This window comes from Triticum aestivum, chromosome 5D, assembly GCF_018294505.1.
Source record: "Triticum aestivum cultivar Chinese Spring chromosome 5D, IWGSC CS RefSeq v2.1, whole genome shotgun sequence".
NCBI classification, from domain to species: Eukaryota; Viridiplantae; Streptophyta; class Magnoliopsida; order Poales; family Poaceae; genus Triticum; species Triticum aestivum.
The window spans coordinates 483,968,081-483,988,014 of NC_057808.1; the positions used below are offsets into that span (position 1 = coordinate 483,968,081).

The 19,934-nt window shown below is 44.0% G+C and overlaps 2 protein-coding genes and 1 long non-coding RNA gene across 4 annotated transcripts; all 3 read left to right on the forward strand.

Annotated features, from left to right (window-relative positions):
- Positions 1 to 339: 339 nt before the first annotated feature.
- On the forward strand, positions 340 to 1,167 carry LOC123125625 (sodium/potassium/calcium exchanger 1). 2 transcript variants are annotated; one of them, XM_044546096.1, is made up of 2 exons: positions 340 to 494; positions 597 to 1,167. In XM_044546096.1, the coding sequence occupies exon 2, from the start codon at positions 619 to 621 to the stop codon at positions 988 to 990; it is 372 nt and encodes a 123-aa protein (XP_044402031.1). In that variant the 5' UTR covers positions 340 to 494; positions 597 to 618; the 3' UTR covers positions 991 to 1,167. The 2 variants fall into 2 exon arrangements, with proteins under 2 accessions (XP_044402031.1, XP_044402030.1); XM_044546095.1 differs by having other exon boundaries at positions 600 to 1,167.
- Positions 1,168 to 7,289: 6,122 nt separating this feature from the next.
- On the forward strand, positions 7,290 to 8,966 carry LOC123125626 (mitochondrial import inner membrane translocase subunit TIM14-3). Its single transcript, XM_044546097.1, has 3 exons — positions 7,290 to 7,547; positions 8,203 to 8,381; positions 8,523 to 8,966. The coding sequence occupies exons 1-3, from the start codon at positions 7,545 to 7,547 to the stop codon at positions 8,674 to 8,676; spliced, it is 336 nt and encodes a 111-aa protein (XP_044402032.1). The 5' UTR covers positions 7,290 to 7,544; the 3' UTR covers positions 8,677 to 8,966.
- Positions 8,967 to 17,312: 8,346 nt separating this feature from the next.
- LOC123125627 (uncharacterized) lies at positions 17,313 to 19,656 on the forward strand. Its single transcript, XR_006461455.1, has 5 exons — positions 17,313 to 17,611; positions 17,714 to 17,925; positions 18,730 to 18,970; positions 19,052 to 19,147; positions 19,215 to 19,656. It is a non-coding gene; the product is annotated as an uncharacterized lncRNA (long non-coding RNA).
- The last annotated feature ends 278 nt before the right edge of the window (positions 19,657 to 19,934 follow it).

Sequence of the window (19,934 nt, forward strand, 5' to 3'; positions counted from 1 at the left end):
TCGTTTAATAAAATGTCTACTAGAAACCCCGGAGGCTCCGACTTCCAGACAATTGTTCGAGAAGTCTCCGAGTTCCTAGACAATACATCCGCCGCCATATTGGCCCCTTTATTACTCAAGATTTTCGTCAAAAAAATTATTTTTTGAGAAATAAGAGTTTCGTCAATAGAAATTGAAAAAACAAGTCCTACTTTTAATGGGCTCGGCTATTCTGCACAGGCCGGTCTATCCACAACGCTCCCACACGCTGGGCTTTCGTACGGGCCTTGTCGGCCTTCGCGCGCGGGCGTTCCTGAAAGGTCTGGTGTCCCTTAGGAAAAAAAAAAGGAGTCCCCACGACGAGAAGGAGAAATAATTCCGCCGCATCTTCTTTGTCCACCCCCTCCTCCACATCGCCGCCGTTTCATTGTTGCAGAATCCCGCGAGTTCGTCGACGGACCGGCCCGGCCGCATCGCTCGCCGCCGTTTCGCCCCGCGGCTTCGGTGACATCGCGGTACGCTGTCCTTCCGCCCCTGTCGTTCTACCCTCTGGGGAAAGGTTCAGTATCGCCGCTCAGGCACAGAGGCACTCATCCGGTTCCCACGCTTTGGCGCAGCAGAGCACAGGCGCGGCACGGCATGCTCCGCCGCGCGGCCTCCTTGCTACGCGGGCGCTCGGCCTGGATCCCCCGCCGGCCAGTGGCGGCCGCGGCGACACTGGCCCGACGCCGCCCGGAGCCGGAGGCCCGCCCCCGCGCCGTCGAGGGCCGGGGCTACGCGCGCATGGCGCGGCGGATGCCGCCCACGAGGCCTGACGGGTACTCCACCTCCGACGGGGAGGCCGACGCCTACGGAGACGTCGAGGACCTGGAGCCGGCGGCCGCCGCGGACGGCGAGGAGGACGCCTCCGATGGGGAGGGGTGGGACGGGTTCACGCTGGACATGGGCGCCGGATCCATCGTGGACAATGACGATGAGGAAGAGGAGGAGGAGGAGGAAGAGGAGAAGTAATCCGAGGGTCGCCGGCGAGCCGGAAGCGCAAGCAAGGTGTTTGTTGAAATGACCAAGGCCATTGTTTGCATGCTCGTTGCTCCAATACCCATGTACTACTAACAATGGTAGTATTTGAAGAGTTGAACTGTCAAATAATCCGTGTACGACTCCCGATTCTAGTAGTTGGTTTTCACCTTGGATTGGGATTCACCGTTCGGTTGTAGCAGCTCTCCTAAACCGTGCCTCACATTGCTTTTTTATTTACGGCAGACTCCTAGCTACTGCTCCTACAAGATGCGAGAGTCCCTGGATCGCACGCCCAGTTACCTCGCGCTCGCGGTGGATCTCCTTCTCGACATCATCGCTCCCGGTGGATCGAGACGGGAGGAGAACAACTCAACAATGTGGAAACGTTGGTGCGGCCGGACAGCGGCGGTGCCGTCGTGGGAGCCCCTCCCGGTGGATCTCCTTCTCGAAATCATTGCTCGCACTGACGTTACAACCGTCGTCCGCTGTGCCGCGACCGGCAGGATCCTTCGGCGCGGCATCCTCGACCCGGCCTTCCGGCGCAGCATCATGGCCCACGACCACGACGGCTTTGATCCCGCCCTCCTCCTCGGCATCTCCTACCGGGAACGCGGCGATGTCACGACCCACCGCGTCATCCACACCCCAGGGCCAACAAAGCTCACTGCCCGCCTCGACGAACTTAGCTTCCCGGACTCGCTCAGGGCCGTGGCCTCGCGGGGCAGCCTGGTCGTCCTCTGCCGGCACCCCCAAGGCCTTGATGTCAAGCTGCGGGTGTGTGATGCATTCACCGGTCATGTTACCTCACTCCCACCCGCGAGTTTGCCCGGCGTGTACCTCCACGTCGTGCTCAGCATCGGTGACGCCGGCCGCTCCTTCGAGCTGCTCGTCGCGGACAAGAACATACAGTTCCACCAGACATTCTCGTCCAAGGGCGGTCAATGGAGCGCCGTCCACCAGGTCTCCGTCCCCCACCCAGACAAACATGTCGGCTCTTACTGCTCCGCCGTCATCAGTCGCACCGTCTACTGGCCCTGTCATGTCCACGCCGTCTCCTATTGGGACCATGTCCTCGCTCTGGACCTCGACGCGCGGGAGGCGACGATGATTAAGCTCCCACGGGGTTGCTTCTCCAGAATGGCGGCCAGTAAGAAAAACGAGCACCTCCACCTGGCCTCAGTGCGCGCTCGGTTGTGCTTGCTAGTCGCCGAGAGCTGCGGCATAGCGATGTGGACGTTGACAGCGGCGACATGGAGCCGACGGGTGGTTATCAACACTCTGGAGATCGCGAGGCAGGTGGGTTTCTCTCCCTACGAATATGCCCTTGTGCCGTTGAGTATCGAGGGGTTCGGGGAGAGGAGCGGTGCCGTCATCCTATCACAGCCAAGGTCTGGTATAAACAGTGGTGAGTTACTCCGACTCGACCTTGGAACTATGGAGAAAGCGCCTGTCGTCACGAGTCTCAGTGGCCCTGGAAACGTAGTGCGGGTCGCGCGCTTGTTCTTGCACGAGGTTGATTTACTCTCTTTACTGGATTTACTGGAAACCATGAAGCATTTCTAAGCATGCACTACTTTCTCCTTTGTTATGCAAGATGCGTGTATTAGTTTTAGCTCTATTATTACGTTGTACTATGAAATGACTATTGTTCAAAGATTTTTATTAATCAGTGACTTACTATTACAATAGATAATGCATTTTACAAGGAAAGGGGTATTGTTTATCGGGTGATAATGCTTAAAATATATTGCTTTTACTCCGGCCATTCATGCATAAGTAAACCTACCTAGAAGTAAATACACACTTTGTTGTGTGGTTTCCTTTATAGGGTTTATTTCATGCATGGCAGTTCCTTCGTGGTTTTAGTGGGGATGAACAAAGATGTGATATCTCTCGAAAGCATATGTATGGTTGAAGAGTCCATGCTTTCACACGTATAAGGTTGCCACCAGCCTCGATAAAGTAAACACTGCTTATTTAACCCGAGAAACTCTACAAATGATGGCGTTGTGTCCTCTTCCGAAAGATCTAGTCACCCCTAGTTCTTCGGTCCATGACAATGGCACCTTCCCTGCATGCCAATCTCTAACACAACTATTGTGGATATGGATCCAACGGTAATATCAAAGGCGAGCACCTAGCACAAGAAACATAGACAACACTCCACATGTACCAGTGTTTTCCTCCCTTCACCGATCTATGACATGACGATATGACAACATACGGCCCAAAACGTCTCTAATGAATTACATGAGTAACCAAGTGCTGGCCAAGGCGGTGAAAAACATTGCTTAGTCGACGACATGTGTGGCCAGCCGTGAATCCACATCCCAGAATGCTAAGAGCTCGTTATTTCTATGGAGAGAACAATTGTATAAATTATGTAGGTCGGGTAGTAATCAGATGCAACCTTAATAAAAGGATACGTGCTTGTTTGTTTGCCATATTGTTTGCAACTCATTTCCAGTACAATACCCCATCACCGCAGGCGGATCCACCACCCCTCTTGCTTGGCCGGTAGTTGTCTGAGCTTGTCATAGGTGTGAAACCTTGCGCCCCAAAAAACATCTTATAAGCACCTTAATTAATTAGTGTTTTGCCCGACTTTGAGCAGCTTTTTTGTTCGACATTGTCAACTTCGGAGTCCGCAGCTAGGGATAGGTCTTGCCTAACCTATTGACATTTTGTGTGAAACCGACACAAACTTTTTGGTTTTCTTTTTTACCTTTTTATAAGAGGTTATTCTCTTTTTGCTAGAACTTGTTCTGTTCCACTTGGGTATAGTCAGTGAAAAAAGAATATGAACATCTCACAAAAAAAAGGGATATGAACATGTTTGGCTCGGCCATGCACAAGTATCCTTGTATCCATCGTTTCACAACTATCATCGCTGCCCCTTTTTTGCGAGAAAACTTTCAATCTATTCATCTTCAATTATGGCAGTACAATGAACACAAAAAATAATAAAAATTCGAAGGAATCTCCTACTCCGTGTGCAACATGTCCAAGGATGACCAAACACACATCACAAGGCGCTCGCTTCAGCTAGTTGGCTAGTCAACGTAGTTGTGCCTCAGCACATTTGTAGAAGTGAAGGTAAAAAATTAGAGAGGAAGAAAACCGAGAGAATATATATTATGCCCAAAAAAATGAAAAATCTTCGCGATTCTTTTTAAACATTCGTAAAAGGTAAAAAATGTACTTGAAGTAAAAGTCATGTTTATGGATTTGAAAATATATTAAAAAAAATTAAATATATTTACAAACATTATAAAATGATTGTGAGTTCAAATTAAAAAATGATGACAACTTTTTGTATTTGAAAATTACTTTTTAGTTTTAAAAATTAATCAACTAAAAATTTCCATAAATTTGGAACGAATTTGTAAATGTTAATATTTATTAAAATGTTCTTTAATTTCAGAAAAATAAACAAAGATGTTTACCAAATTTCAATAGATATTAATCAATTTTAAAAACTGTTAACAGATGTGAAAGAAAAATCAGGTATAAATAGATGTTCATAATTTTCAAAACAGTAAAAAAAATAAAACAAGAAAAATGCAAGAAGAAAATTCAGAAATATGGAAAACCAATAAAACAAAAGAAAACACATAAAAAGGAAAAAGAAGAAAACCGTTTGAACCTTCCCGAAACCGGTAGATAAGGCGTGAAGAGAGCTTAGTAGTTTCTTTTTATAAATACCACTAGTTTTTTTCGTACTCATAATAATTACAGGTACACTGACTGTCAATTTGTTTTACAGGTACATTGATTTGGACCTAAGATCCAAGAAAATACAAAGTAGTAACTCCTATGACTAAGAATTATAACAAAATCTCTTGAAAACACCTTCTTCAGGGTATCAATATCTGCTTGAAGAAATACTCCAAAGACTTCGATAAAGAGGTTGCAATTGGACTAAAGCAACAATGTTGTCGCTCTTTCACCCGCACAAACAATACCAATAAATGGTTTTTGGAAGCGCCTTGAGTTGTCCATCCAAGAAGATGGGAAGCCTTGATCAATGAACGTACTTGGGCCGGGGATGATCCCCTAGAAACGTAGGCCGTTGAATCACTGTATCTTCACCATGATGTCGATAAAAGATTTTGCCTCCACAAAGAATCAGACCAACCAAAAAAGCTTGACACAACAAAAATTCATCATATTCGAATAATCGGATCTACAAGGACAGAAAACTCTCTAATCTCATGACATCGCCAGAAAAACAAGAGGAAATTAATTCTTACAAAACTATGATGATCACTAGAAGTTGGTGAAGAACATAAAGGTCTTGAAGATCCAAGGTCCCCCCCACCCCTGAGCGTCAAGATGGTAGCCAGAGGTGAGGGGACCTAAATTTCACAAATCGCGGCCGTGATGCGGCGCGAGAAAACCCTCATAGAGGAGCAGACTATCGCTGATGCGAGCTTAGTAGCTGGCCTACCTGTGCAGAGCCGATGGGAAAAGGGCGCGAGACTATATCTCGCTTCAAGCTAGACAGACCGGGACTGCCCGGCCTGGTTACACCGTTCCTTCTTTTCAGATTTCGTTATTTGGCTTACTTGATTTTGTGTTTTCTTTTTTATTTCGAAAACAACATAATATGTATATCAAAATAATATTTAAGTTTGAAAAAAGTTTTCTTTGTAGTCTTAAAAAATGTTGATAGTGTCCAGAAAAAAATGTTTCAAGAATTATTGAAAAAAATATTTAACACATATTTGAACAACAAATATTCAAATATCTATGTTTGAAAAATGAAAATAACACATTTTAAAAAAGTTAAACATATATATAAAATATATATATAAAAGTTAGCACAATTATAATATATATGAATATGTATAATGTGTATGAAAAAGTGTTAATCACGTGTTAATTTTTTTAAAGGTGTATAAAAATAATCCTTATGTATACAAAAATTATAGAACGTGTATTAAAAAATTGGTCATGTGTTAAAAACTTTCCTGGTATATATAAAAATGTACAATATGTATAACAAAAGTAGTCCTCAAAATCAAAATTATAAAAGATGTTAATCGTGCATTTGAAAAATTGTTAAACATATACAAATAATGTTCCCGTCACAGAGAAAAATGTGCACATATGTACCAAAAAATTTAGACATGCGATGAAGAATAAAATAAAAAACAAAGAAATATGGTGAAAACCTAAGAAACGGAAGAAAGGGGCAAGAAAAAAAGGAAAGGAGTAAATACCAGTGAAAAAGGAAGAGAGAAACAAAGAAAAAAAATGAAAAAAGAAATAAAAAACCATGAAAGAAGTGAAGAAACCCGATGTAAAAAAATAGAAAACTGATGAAGAAAAAGAGAGAACCAAATAAATGAACAGAAGAAAAAAAAATGACACCCCCCCTCTCACAAAACCAAACCAAAAATGTGGAGCGATGGAACGACTTTCACGTGCGAGCGTCCCGGCTAACGTAATAAAGACAACTGAGCTGGCTGAGCAGCTACACTAGGATAGAAAGCTGTCAGACGAGATAATAGTTATACCCACTATAGGCGAGATATAGGTGCCTGAAAAGAATCTTGGAAAATCCTATGGGACGTCCGCCTGAATCATATAGGTGCGCCAGAAACGCGAGGCAAGATGGGTCGGCTCACTCGACACGTTTGCGCATTTTTGTGTTTTTTGTTTTTGTGTGTGTGGTTTTGCTCTTGGTTTTTGTTTTGCTTTTGTTTGCTTTTAGATTTTGGGTTTTCTTTTATTTTCTTTCATTGTTTACATTTTCTTAATTTTTAAGTTTTTTTTGTAATATAAGGTGAACACTTATTAATAATATAGTGGAAATGGTTCTAGTATATGATTAATATTTTTTTATTTTTTATATACATTATACTTTTTTAAAAAAATTATACGATTTATTTATAACACACACCAAACATTCATTGAATATAGATTAAGCTTCTTTATGTACACTGGACTTTTGCATAGCGTGTAACACATACAGATTTGTTTTTATAAAAATAATTTTCAGAGGTTTTAAAAAATATGTAGCTTTTTTAGGTGAAAGGCCGACTAAAAACCGAAGAAGAAAAAGAGAAACCCGTGTGACGGGCACAGTGGGCCGGCCCGTTTGAGTTGGCTTCCGGCGAAGGCTCCCATATTTCTTGATGGCCTGGTGGGCCTTCTCGAACGACCGGGGGCGCGCGTGTTCCAGCCTTCTCCGGAAGCGTCCCGCCGCGTGCCCTCCGCCGCCGCCGCATATTCTTTTCTTCTTCTTCTTCTTCTTCCCCAAGATGAACCAACCGATTTCTCATCTTATAACGAAAAGAAAAAAAAAGAAAAAAAAGAAGGAAACCGACCCCTCCTCCTTTTTCCACTCGATTCTTTCTTGCTGCACAAGAAGAGCGCCGCCTCGCTCGCCTTAATCCGCAACCACCCCCCGCCCACAGAGGCAGCCAAACCTCGCCCGCCCGCCGCCCGCAGCCTCCGCTCCCCTCGGTTCCGCAGATTCCCCCGAGCTCGCCGACGGGACTGCTCCGGCCGCCTCGCTCTCCCGCCGCCGTTGCCCCATGGTACGCCCTCCTCCCCACCCCGGCCCTTCGTTCTCGCGTCGTTCTAGTGAATATCCGGCGTCGCCGTCGTTCCTCCTGCCGTGCCCCGCGGCTCCGGCCTCTGTCGCTAGGTAGATAGATAAGAGAGATAGGGCTCCCGAGCCGGGTCCGCCGGCTGGGCGAGAGTTACGGCGGGACAGCGACAGTGTGTGCGAACCTTCCTGCCGGTCCATCTGCCCAATTCGGGATGGGGTTTACTGTTCCGCCGTCGACGACGGCGACCGGGCCAGTACTTGCGGGGCTGCTAGCGTGCCTAGTGGGTTGGTTGAATCGGGCCATCGCAGGGTCCCGGCGGCGAGCGTGGTCCGCTGGTCCGGAGAGGCGGCAGCAGTCACCCACTGCAGCTGCCGTAATCCCCTGCACCACGCTGGTCCACACGAACAGTGCTAGACAACGACAGTCTTCCTCGCTGGGTTCGTGTATCTGACATGGATTTAGGAACTTGTGGTTGGACTAAATCATTTGGTTGGGTCCAATTTGCAGTTATATCAAGATGAATTACTTCTTTATTATTGCTTGGGTCCAATTCGCAAGCCTACTCATGTCATGTTCAGAGTATGATTCTGAATTTTTAGCACTGTCATCGATCCATCTGGAACATTCTCTGGTACCACAGGCTACGCCGCTGGTAGCTGGGCTGTCGGTAGCTGCTGCTGCGATGGGGAGCAGATTCATGATTCAGGCATGGCAGGCCTTTCGAATCCGGGCTGCGATGCCACGTGTGCGTAAATTCTATCCTGGAGGATTTGAGAGGGAGATGAGCAGAAGAGAAGCCGCATTGATCCTTGGCGTAAGGTGATGTTTCTTCTCCATCCTGTCCTTGTTAACCTGTATCTTGATAATAATGTCGCTGAAATCCTGTGCGACTGAAATGATGTACAGTTGGTTTTTGAGTTACATTGAGATGCTGAAAATATGAAACTGTCGTTGTTTCAGAGAACGTGCTGCACTGGACAAGATAAAGGAGGCCCACAAGAGGGTGATGGTAGCCAACCACCCTGATGGTGGCGGCAGCCATTACATTGCTTCCAAGATAAACGAGGCCAAGGACATGCTCATGGGGAAGGGGAAATCCGGCTCCATTTTTTAGACAGTGGATACATACGAGATGGAAGTTATTTTGCATTGTTCGCGATGAGGTAGTGATTCGCTTTCCATCGACATCATTAACAGTGTTGTGCTGATACCGTGCATCTGAACAAAGATACACCGTATGGAAACAGAGTAACTTGAGATGTGGCTGATGTAAGTTTACCCAGAGGCTCCAGATATTATGCTAACCGTCGTCTGTTGTGACCATTGGGCTGTCTTACTTGAAAGATTGTATATTTGGGGCTTGTTGCTTACTGATGTGTGTGTAAGATATCAGTTTGTTTCTCATTGTTTAATGTCACTGCTGATAAAAGCATAAGCTGTTTACGATCATATCGTTAGAAAATCCTTCATACATCTGCTTGATCTTATCTCTGTTGTAACAATTGTCCAGCCTTTCGTTTCTTCTATTCTAGGAAACTCCTATTAATTCATATAAAGGGCTATAAATCTCCCCCAAAACGTCCAAGTCAGCACACTGTGATGATTTATATTGTTGCAGTGTCAAAGTTACCAATAAATGCATAGCATGGAGAGGAGCAGTGGACATTCTTTGTCGAAAAGTCTGCACTGAATCTCTTTGATGCACAATCCACATCAAACATTTAAGCTCCAGTTGAAAGCTTCATTGGAGATTTGCAGTGTTCTGTAAAAAGAAGCATATATATTGTAAGCCTCGTTAGCTATTTGACCTCCCGTTCCAGTTCAGGCTATATCCTTTTTTTGCGGAGTTCAGGCTATATCTTAACAAAATGACCACTGTTTATCAAATATTCATCCACAGCGCGACTTGTAACAGTTAAATATATGCGCTGTTTCACTACAGTATGTCAAACTAACTTATACTTCAATTAATCTATCAGCCCCTGTCCATGCAAATTGGAAACACAGATATTTTGTGCAAATATGAACTCTTGTCATCAGCCTGGCAGAAATAACTTTTGTGGATGCAGCAAGTTTGAAAATTTCAGTGAACAATTCAATTACGTGGGCATCGAAAAAGGATTGTCGCATTCTATTTGAATAATTCATGCACTTCATATCATCTACTCGTTTACCTTTTTGGGCACGCTGAAGAATTTATTACCTCTTTGTCCGAAATCCTGCTTGCGCAAATTGACGACAGCAAGTTTATGACCAAAAATTCAACTCTTGTGTTCAGCCTGATGAAAATAATTGATGTGAAGGCTGGAAATTTGAAACATTAGGGAATAATTCAATTCATTGGGAACCAGGAAAGATTCTTGCCTTCCATTGGAAGGATTCATGCAACTCATACTGTCTACTTATTATTTTTGTGGGCACGCAGATGTATTTACTACGCGGTTCTAGAAAATGAAAAATAATGTTCAAAGGGAAGCCCTTGAACAGTATCCCAACTATTTTTGTTGATCAGTTAGTCGATGACTGCAGAAATGGTCCAGACCAAATCATAATTGACATTGTTGCAGTGTCAAAATCTAGTGCATAGTCATCAGCATGTAGTAGCAGACATTCTTCATACAATGCAGCTTGCATTAACTCTGTTCAACTCTTCATTAAGAGCATGCTCATCAAGAACCTAGAAAGACCGCAAACCATTGTGGTAAACTGGTAATGTTTGAAGTTCGTCGAACATTCAGCATGTCATTGATAATGTTTGAAGTTTGTTGAACTTTCTGACAGGCTGCAAGCTGCAAAACATTGTGGTAACAGTGTAATTTTGTAATAATATCTGACGAAGATGATGAACAACGCAGCTCTTCTGTTCAGGCAAATGCATCAAGGCAGTCCGAAATAACTAAGATAGCACATTAGCACTGTTACCTTAAGTGTTCACTTTTGGTGTAATTCTTTCTGTGATGAAAGAACCCTGAATCACTGCCTTGTTATTATCCTCGGACTAAATCAGCATGTGATTAAGATGCAGCCGGCTTAAGTAATTAACCATTAGTTCAAGTTGATGACCAGATCATGTGACTCGCGGGGTCGATTTTCTCGACCAGATCATAGATCTCTCCGAAGACACTTTTTGATGTTAAGGTTTCATCACAGGACTGAATCGCAGTATCCATCCCAGGCGGTGACATAGAAATCACTATATCAAATACTCCATCCGTCCCAAAATAAGTGTCTTAACTTTTGTACAAAGTTGAGACATTTATTTTGGGACGGAGGGAGTATAATCTTCTGCCAGGGGTCCAAATTTGACAAGACAAAGGTCTCGTAGAAGTAGAAAATATTCAACCCTATGCCATTTGTCCAGTCAAATGTAGAACTATTGGGTGGTCATCTGCACGTGCTCCTCCTGAGTCCTGAGTACTTGGCCATCATCTTGTCCGTCGGACCAGCAGAAGAACTTCCAAAAAAAATGGGGCCCCTCATCTTGGGTCTCTTTGCTTCCAGCCTTAGTTCCTCCCACTCCACTTGGGGATCGATGGCGGCGAAGAAATCGCAAGAAACAAGGAACACAACATGCATGCATAACACGACTGACAGTGATGAAGATTTATGTAGCTTGTGCAGACCTGAACACAGTCACAATAGTTATCTCCCATTCCTCTTGGCTCATGGAAGGATACTGCCGGCCAACCGGAAAGGAACAATTCTGTCACTGGACATCGAATGCGAGGTTGGAAACTTGGAATGAATTGTGGATGCTTGACCCTTTCGACCATATCGAATTTGAGCGGGCTTCCCGGCTATTCCTTCTGTCCTGGACCAGGTACAATTGTTAGTTACATATGCTGTATCACACCATGCTTATGCTGCTACTATAAATTTGCAGCAGTTCCTCTTCTGACCTAACAGTCGGATTTTGGTTGGAAGCAAGAGAGAAAAACCATAAATGCACTGAACCACTCAGTGTCATATCAGTTGTAGTGAGTCAGGGGTCATCAGCTGTAGGCCTGTTGCCACATTTGACAGTATCAGCAGCATTACTATGCAGCATTTGTGAGTGTCTTGATGAATTCTTAGGTGCAAAAGTACATTTTCGTCTGTTGATGTTGAATTCATTGGCCCTGATCTTTTGCTTCATTTTCCCTACAAGTTGGCTGGACATAATTTCCTAATGTACCGTTTCAGGACAGAATACTGAAAACTGCTGTACCGAAAGAAGTGAGCAACTCAACTTCTACTGATGTATACGTATGGTTCAGAGGGGAGATAATGTGCCCATCTTTTTGACAAGATAGGCAACACAGAATTCCACAAGGCATCAGAATATTTTTTTAAAGATCTGAGGCCACATCAGAAATAGTAACCAGATACCAAATGCATTTGCGGTTTTGCTACTCGGAAGTCGTCTGAATAGTACGCTCTCCGTTCCTAATTACTTGTGGCAGATATGGAAGTATCTAGATGTATTTTAGTTCTAGATACATCCATTTCTGCAACGAGTAATTTGGAACGGAGAGAGTAATAGGCTGGGATATAATTTTCGTATAGCTTATATGCCATCAATCTGAATCTCTGAAGAAAGAAGAGATACATTTCAGAGCTCACCAAACATGGGTGGCCAGGCTAATATAATAACCAACGTGCTTAAAAAAACTTTTCTCCTTGGATGATCACGTGTTTTTTGTTTGCTTGGGTTTCGGTCTGAAATCTAGCATGCCAATTCCAGAAAATAGCTGACACTTGTCTCTGGTCCGTGCTACGTGGTAGAAACAAAAGATTTGCATCTTACCTGGTCTTGGTTACGAATATTTTCCCAAGTGCAATCGAACTCTAACACGTTAACTATGGATTAGCACGGACCGATTAAGCTAATCAGCTGTTTTTTAACAGCCAAGCTGGGCAATCTTGGAACGACTCCTGCGCTTGATAAACTGTCACGGCCGACAGATCCTGTCAATAACCCTACCAGTCACTTTGCCTCGGACCTTGGTTCACCTAAAAAGGGTGAAAAGTGTCGCTTATGTTAGGAAAAACGACGCGGCAATATTCTGCTTCTAGTTAGAGTTCACAGTAGCTTGTTACTCCCTCCGTTTGGAATTACTTGTCATAAAAAATGGATGTATCTATAACTAAAATACATCTAGATACATTCATTTCTTGAACAAGTAATTCTGAACGGAGGGAGTACTACCCAGTCATCTCAAACATAAAAAATGAACATACCCACTGACTTTGCTTAATTGTGTCTGTACAAACATGCATCATCGTGTGACCAATTTGCGACACCCCAGTAAAAAAAACTCGCCATGGCTATACATGACCATTTTCTCCTGTGCCAGTTCCTGTTTTCTGCTTTGAGAAGTGGAGCATCGATCAGACGTCGCCTCTTGACTAGAGGACAAGAGCCGTTCGAAGGCACCGTTTTTCTTTCTCTCCCTCGGAAGGTCCAGAAGGATGACATGGGGCTTCTGCAAACGCATGGAAAAGTGAATGATGAAAGATCAGAGGGGGGCAGAATTATTCTTTGCTGCTGTTGGTGCAGTATAGGTGTTTTTACTGGTCGACGCGTGCGTGGTGATGTGTATGTCCATGGGAAACGCTGAAACGGTCGAGGTTCCAAAAGCTTCCAAAGTTTCGCTTGGTTAGCCGCACCTTCCGAGAAGAAACGAATCTTCATGCATGGCCATGAAAGTCAAACCGGGTTTTGTTTTGTTACTGACCAACTGCACCGTTGGACATGGGCGCTGTGTTTTAGTACTAGCATACTCTACCTCCCTCCAGATTTATTAATCTTTTTGTATTTTGTGCTAAACTTTAACCTTAGATTCGATTAGCAAAATATAAATTATATGCCATAAAAATTATGTTGTTAGATTAGTATTTGAAATAATTTTTCAATGATAAAATTGTTGTTACTCGATTCATATTACTTGTTGCTAGTTTAGTACACAGTTAATACAACTTTGCACTAAACCAACGACAAGTAATATAGATCGGAGGAAGTACATATATATTACTCCCGCCTATCCAAAATATAAGGCGCCGGTCGACTTTTCTATGATTTTCACGTATTGTTTGTCTACAAAACTAGTATACACATATATAAAATAAAATTGTTCTGCAAGGCAAATACGACGATGCCATTCATACATGTTCAATCAATGTACTTTGATATATATATATATATATTAGTGGTCAAAATTGTGGCGTCAAAGACCGTGAAAAGTCAATCGCGCCTATATTTTGAAACGGAGGGAGTATATTTTGCTAGTTAAATCTCTGATGAATTTTGACCCAAAATGCAAGGGGGGCTAATAAACCCGAATGGAGGTAATACGACCTACGGGAAATCATGATTTAGACAAACCGATGTCTATAATGTTCTTTCCCGCCGGTTGGGCGGTTTGAGGTCCATGGCTGGAGGTGTTGGTATTTTTTAACGAAAGGTTGCGGGTGTTCATGGTGGATGGTCCTAGTTCTTCTTGCTTCTGGTGTAGGTCCACATTGATATCTAGATCAGAAAGGTTTCAGTCACGTGCGCTCATGTTATCAGCCAGCATGACCTCAAAAGGGCGCGGCGCGAAGCTTCGCTTTATTATCGGTGTCATGGGACATGTCTAAATCAAGATTCTCAAGGCATTAATAGAGGTGGAGAAAGTCATGGCGGCTGCGATTGGAGGTCCTGAAGCTTCTTTGGTGGAAGGGTATTTTGGATGCGATGAAGACTGTGTGTGCCAGGTGTTTGGTGACTTGCATCAGCGGCCTCAGCAAGTGGGGGTGATGGTACTGGAGGACTACATTTTTGGTGGCGGTCCTCGAGTACCGAGTCTCGATTCCCAGGGTGAAACCCCAAGGTCTGTCCTTTATTGGTTGTACCTGGCAATTGCCTTGTTGAAGGCATTGTTTTTGGGTGAACTCAGACTTTCTACAGGGTGAAAACCCAAGATCTTCGATTGGGCAATGCCAACGTTGTGCATTGTTTCCTTCTTGGAGGCAGTGCTTTTGGAGAACCTCTCTTGTAATCTGGGCGTTGTCTTCGGTGGTGGTTAGAGTGCTGCTGATGCTAGTGATTGATCATCGGGGCAGGGTCTTTTTTCTTCTTTTTATTTTATTTTATTTTTGGCTGTGTGTATCCTTGGTGCCTTTGGGACATCTTCTTGGTACAGAGGCCGGGTGTAATTGGTATCTTGGTGGCATTAATATATTCCCTTTGTCGAAAAAAGCTGAGGTGTGTTTGTTTGTCTCGCCATTTGACCAGTTTTGTGGAAGAGCCTGATGGTCTCATTTGCCGGATTAGCGAGTCTATGGATCACCTTACATCGCCGCATTCCCTTTCAACATTCCTCCCCCTCTTTTCAGGAGTGTTGTCGCGGAAAACCAAACGTTAAGCTCAGAGTGTTCTCGCCTTACTTGGTCAGTGAAGATGAAAGTTGAAAATATTCCCCTGCCTTGGTTGCACCGACGACATTTGTGATAGTCTTTTCATCTGTGTAGCTCCTTTGTTGCTCTCGGTGTGATTTGCTTGATCTCTTCATTGTATTTCCTTGCGATTCTCCCGTTTTTTGGCCACGATGGGAATTTTTCATCTCTTCCTAGTATTTTCTTGTAATTTCCTGCTCTGATGACTCATCTCTTAATGAATGAGAAAGATATCATTGCTACATTTTGTCAAAAATATATATTTGTTGATCGATTGCTTAAATATAAGCTTTACAATTTGTGAGTATAAATTAAGATGATATCATATACAGCAGGAGAATAACCAAAATGTGTAAGTTGGCTACAAAAATCTTACATATGGTTTTTACAAGCAAGTGACATTATCTCACTTTGTTATCTTTTAGTGCCAAAAACATCAATGTGGCACCTCTTGCGGATAACTGAAATCACATTGTTACACTGTCTAGAGCAATCCTATCGCCTACTCTCCACCCTATTAATTTAGTATTTTCAACAAAAATAAGCAAGCCCAACCCTCTCCCTACTCAACTCACCCTCCAATCCTCCCACCATTGTACCCCCCAAAACCAACTACCACCATCCACCATGAAATTTCCCTTCTCCTACCAACCACTGATGTCATGTTATGTCTTCAGCTACCACTTGTGGAGCTCATCCGATTCTAGGGAGCTACCCTAAAAGGGATTTAGAGAGGCAAATTTAGTGGAGTTGATTAGAGTTGCTCTTAGGCGTTGTCAAATTTTGCCAAGTTACATGACAATATTTATTTAGACATCACTAGGGCATCGTGTTGCCAATGACGAAGTAAAGAATGGTATTGTTGTCGAGTTCTGTTCTACTGATGAAATCTAACAGTGGAGTTATGTATAAAAACTGGAAGTTATCCATATACATATGTGCCCTAGCCCTAATTTTATATTATGCCCCACGGGGGATCCGAATAGGTACCCAACTAGGACTCAAATAATGGAATCCAAAACCTGCCATGCACGCCTGGAGGGGGGGGGGGGTGAGAGGCGAATTAAATTGACTTGCCTAGGGCAGGGCCAACTCACGTGGCGGCAACATACTAGGTGCATGGGCCATGCGGATGGTGGTTTCTGCATAACCCCCATTAGGTCTTGTTTGGTAGAGAGCTATCAGAGGGATTACGTGGATAATACCGATCGATCCTCAAAATCCAAAATGGTTGTTTGGTAGGGTGGTATTGGAGTATTTGAACCCTGATAATCCCCACAAAAACCAGAGAAGCTTATGTTGTTCAATCCACTACCCTGACCTAGTGTTTTCTCCGGACTTGTCAGGAATTTCTACAAGACACTCGTTGGTGGGTGTCCGAGCACCTAGAGAGAGAGAGAGAGAGAGAGAGAGAGAGAGAGAGAGAGAGAGAGAGAGGGTACATCAATACACTCACTTTAGGTCCTACAATTGTTAGTGATAGACGGTAGCACCTCTAAAATATTATGAAACTATTTGGAAACAAATGAGTGAGTCAATAGGAAGTGTCTACAATCCCACATTGTTTAATCCAAATTCAATTTACACACAGATAAGAAAAAAAAGGAAGACAAATCAAGATATAAATAGTGCATGGAAGACGAACATAGGACACTAATCACAGTTAATTTGCGCTCTTCATTTTGTAATGTGCAGTTGAAACCTGGATTTCAATTTTTGTAAGACTAGATGCCATATTGTCAACCCACATTTTTTTTTCAAAAAGGCCATCAATTTTCTAGGGGTACAAGTACAACCACACATGCATTGATAGCATCGAAGTAAACAGGTTGTTTTGTCAATATGAAGATGTGATGCCGGCTCACTATCTCAAATGTGCTCATAAGGGTAGGTTATATATGTGCGCGTTTATAGAGATGGATGTATGTGCGCATATATGAGGTTCTGTAATCATACAGTGTTAAGAAAATGTACAGTGTTAAAAAAATGGTTTGCCCTTTCAGCGGTTCAACTTTTTTCTGCACAAAGGCCTACGTGTATTTGCCACATCCGTGGAATCACGCTATAGTCAGAACTTAACACGTTGTACAATGGCGGTATATAGTTGTGATAGTCAAGAAGACTTCTTTTCTTTCGTTTATACCGTTTCAGCGGTTCATCTTTTTTCTCCACGAGGGCCTACGTGTATCTGCCTCATCCGTGGAATCATGCTATAGTCGGAACTTAATGGACGCGGAGTATGTGATGGCGAGCATACTGGAGCTCAGTATCAGGGACGTCCAGAAATGCTATGAGATTCGGTGCATTTAATGACCGAGCCAGTCGGCAGTTCCAGCGGGAGCACGGGAAGTGAAGATATACTGAACTATACAGCGTGGATGAGCCGTGGCTCGACGTTGTCGCCGGCGTCCTGATCCGTGGATCAGGTACGGTGGTTCCCGCTAGCACCGGCGGTGCACGCGGTTAATGCAGTGGTTGGGCGACTCGGTGGATAAGGAAGTGAAGTTGGATTTGTGTCTTATCCCGGTGGGGGGAGAGGTGGAGACATTGACTCCGGCGACGGCGAGTGGGCGGTCCGGCGATCTTGCAGGGGTTCCGCCGACCATGGAATTCTTGCTGCAGCCAATAAACAGGTACGGATCTGCCTCGTGAGCTATTCTTTGCCATGGTTCTGCGCTCATATTTTGGGGACTGATCTACATTCTGCCCGTGAAAAAATGGTGTGGAGTGATTAGAACTCTGCTTGAGGAGGTCAATGAAAATAACGGGACAATGGAGCCCGTGCGGTTCCCAGTGGCCACGCCGGCGGAGATACCTGCTCCAGCCCCGGCCGGTTCAAGTGCGGACGGCCAGATCTATCGGCCGGAAGCGGCAGGCGGGGACAAGGCTCAGGGTCCGAGCACTCGATAGAGCAGTTGGACCCGAAGACACCAGGATGGACGCAAAGGTACTGAACCCCTAGCCTATAGATTGCATGAGGATTTTGTAGTACCATTTTGCAATTGTTTGAATGAGTTCTGCAAATAGATACGGATCAAAAGACGCTGGACAATTATAGATAAGAAATTTCATTTGATTATGGTAATACAGGACAGAATGACTATTTTAGAATATATGATTGAATCAGATTGACTATTTTAGAAGATATGATTGAATCTGTGACGGTGGACACTCTGAAAATGATGGAGGATGAAAATTCATATCAATTGGCTGTAACTGTCCACCATTGGTTCAGTGGTGTTGATATTACTAACTAAATCAATTGACTGTAACTGAACCCATGCCTTATTGTTTGTAGATGAATGTTACAACAGATTTATATTGCCAGTAATTAATGCTCGAAGACCTATATGGTGTAGAACTTAATAAGATATATTTCCATTTCATCCGACTGAAGTTTTTTTGATTTCTATGGACTAGAATTAAACCAGTTGACCATGTATGCGTAGCTGTTATCTGTTAAACCAGTTTCATCGTATTGAACTGTCTTCTCTGAATTTTCTGAATATGTACTGGTCATGTTCACCATGTCTCTGGTTTGTTAGAGTGTAAGATGGTCTGTGGTGCGGAATTAAATTTGGTGTTGCTTGAATATGAATTTGTGCAAACTGAAAATCTTGGATATTTGCTGCTTATGGCTGAATACTAAAATTGGGCTCTCTTAGTGAATGGATTTATATTGCCAGTAATTAAATTACATATTACCTGAAGTGCACGTGACAGAAGCTGACTTGTTTGTTTGTTTCGTCAGGGGAAGCCGATCGTTGAGAATACTCGTTCGTGCCGGTGTGAATCAGACTACTGAGAACAAAAGGACATTGGCGGGATGAGAGGGATGACTCAGTACAAATGGGGAGGGGATGCTGGCTCGTCGAGCAGCTCAACCCTTTCCAGTGTAGAGGTGCCTCATGGGAGCCTCAGTAGTCTCCCACCCTGCATCGTCATTGACAAATTCTGAAGAATGCACAAGGGTTTGCAGCGATCCGATCCAGGTACATCCCGCTTGCTTTAATCTGGCTTGAGTTAACCGTGGTGTTGATGTTACTAACTGAACTAATGGTGGTCCAATGCAGGCAGAGGAGGAGTCTGAAGCATCAGTTAACCAGGGAGATGAGCCCGTGATACATGAGAACTCAGAAATCTCCACGGTGTCTCTGCAGGTGTCCATGGTAAGCCAGCGATTGTTAGTGAAGAATCTCGTGTACATGCATGTTTACTGTACTAGCATTTTATCAGGTGAGTGGGGATGCTGAACTGCGGAAGGAATAACAGCCCGCCGAGCAGATGATGGAGCAAGGGATTCATGGGTGTCCAGATGCAGAGGAAGGGTTCGGAGAGCATGATCCTGCTGCTAATCAAGTGGAGCTGGAGCAGGAGGAATCCCTGAAGCTGATGTTAACAGCGGATAGCGATGTGGAGGAAAGCAATCGCCATAGCGCCAAACGTGCTAGAAAGAATTTCTAATTAGAAGTGTAGTTCGTTGTTAGTACAGTCAGATTAGGCAAAGATGCCTTTGCCTTGTTGCTGACATGTGTACTCAGTAATTAGTTTGAGTGTGTTGAGTAGATCTCTAGGTTTGTAAGTGGTTCATCGGTGGAGTAGTGAACTCTGTACTGTAATGCAAAGGAGTGTCTGCTGTTGTCAACAAGTATAAATCAACGTGTCTAAGCGAGGCTTATTTGTGTGACATGCATCTCCATTACCAATAACGGCTCCTTTGGTCCAGGTCCCGTAACTAAATGGCTCACCAGGTCCACTCCCGTCCGCCACCGCATTAACTGACGGCGCTTTCTGAGCAGTGGGCCATCTAACTGTTTGGGCAAATAGTCCCGTGAGCATACACCTGACGCTATACTCATTGCAACACTGATCGCGAGAGAAACAAGTGGCACAGATTCCGAGCTCACAGGCGCTCGAGCTCACATGCGTATTTTCGAAACTTAATGCGTTGTACAT

What these genes read in the sequence shown, in the direction of transcription:
- LOC123125625 (XM_044546096.1), top strand. Translation starts at nt 619, where the DNA reads ATGCTCCGCCGCGCGGCCTCCTTGCTACGCGGGCGCTCGGCCTGGATC.
- LOC123125626 (XM_044546097.1), top strand. An exon ending in GCATTGATCCTTGGCGTAAG is followed by an intron (nt 8,382 to 8,522) that starts GTGATGTTTCTT and finishes TCGTTGTTTCAG; the next exon opens with AGAACGTGCTGCACTGGACA.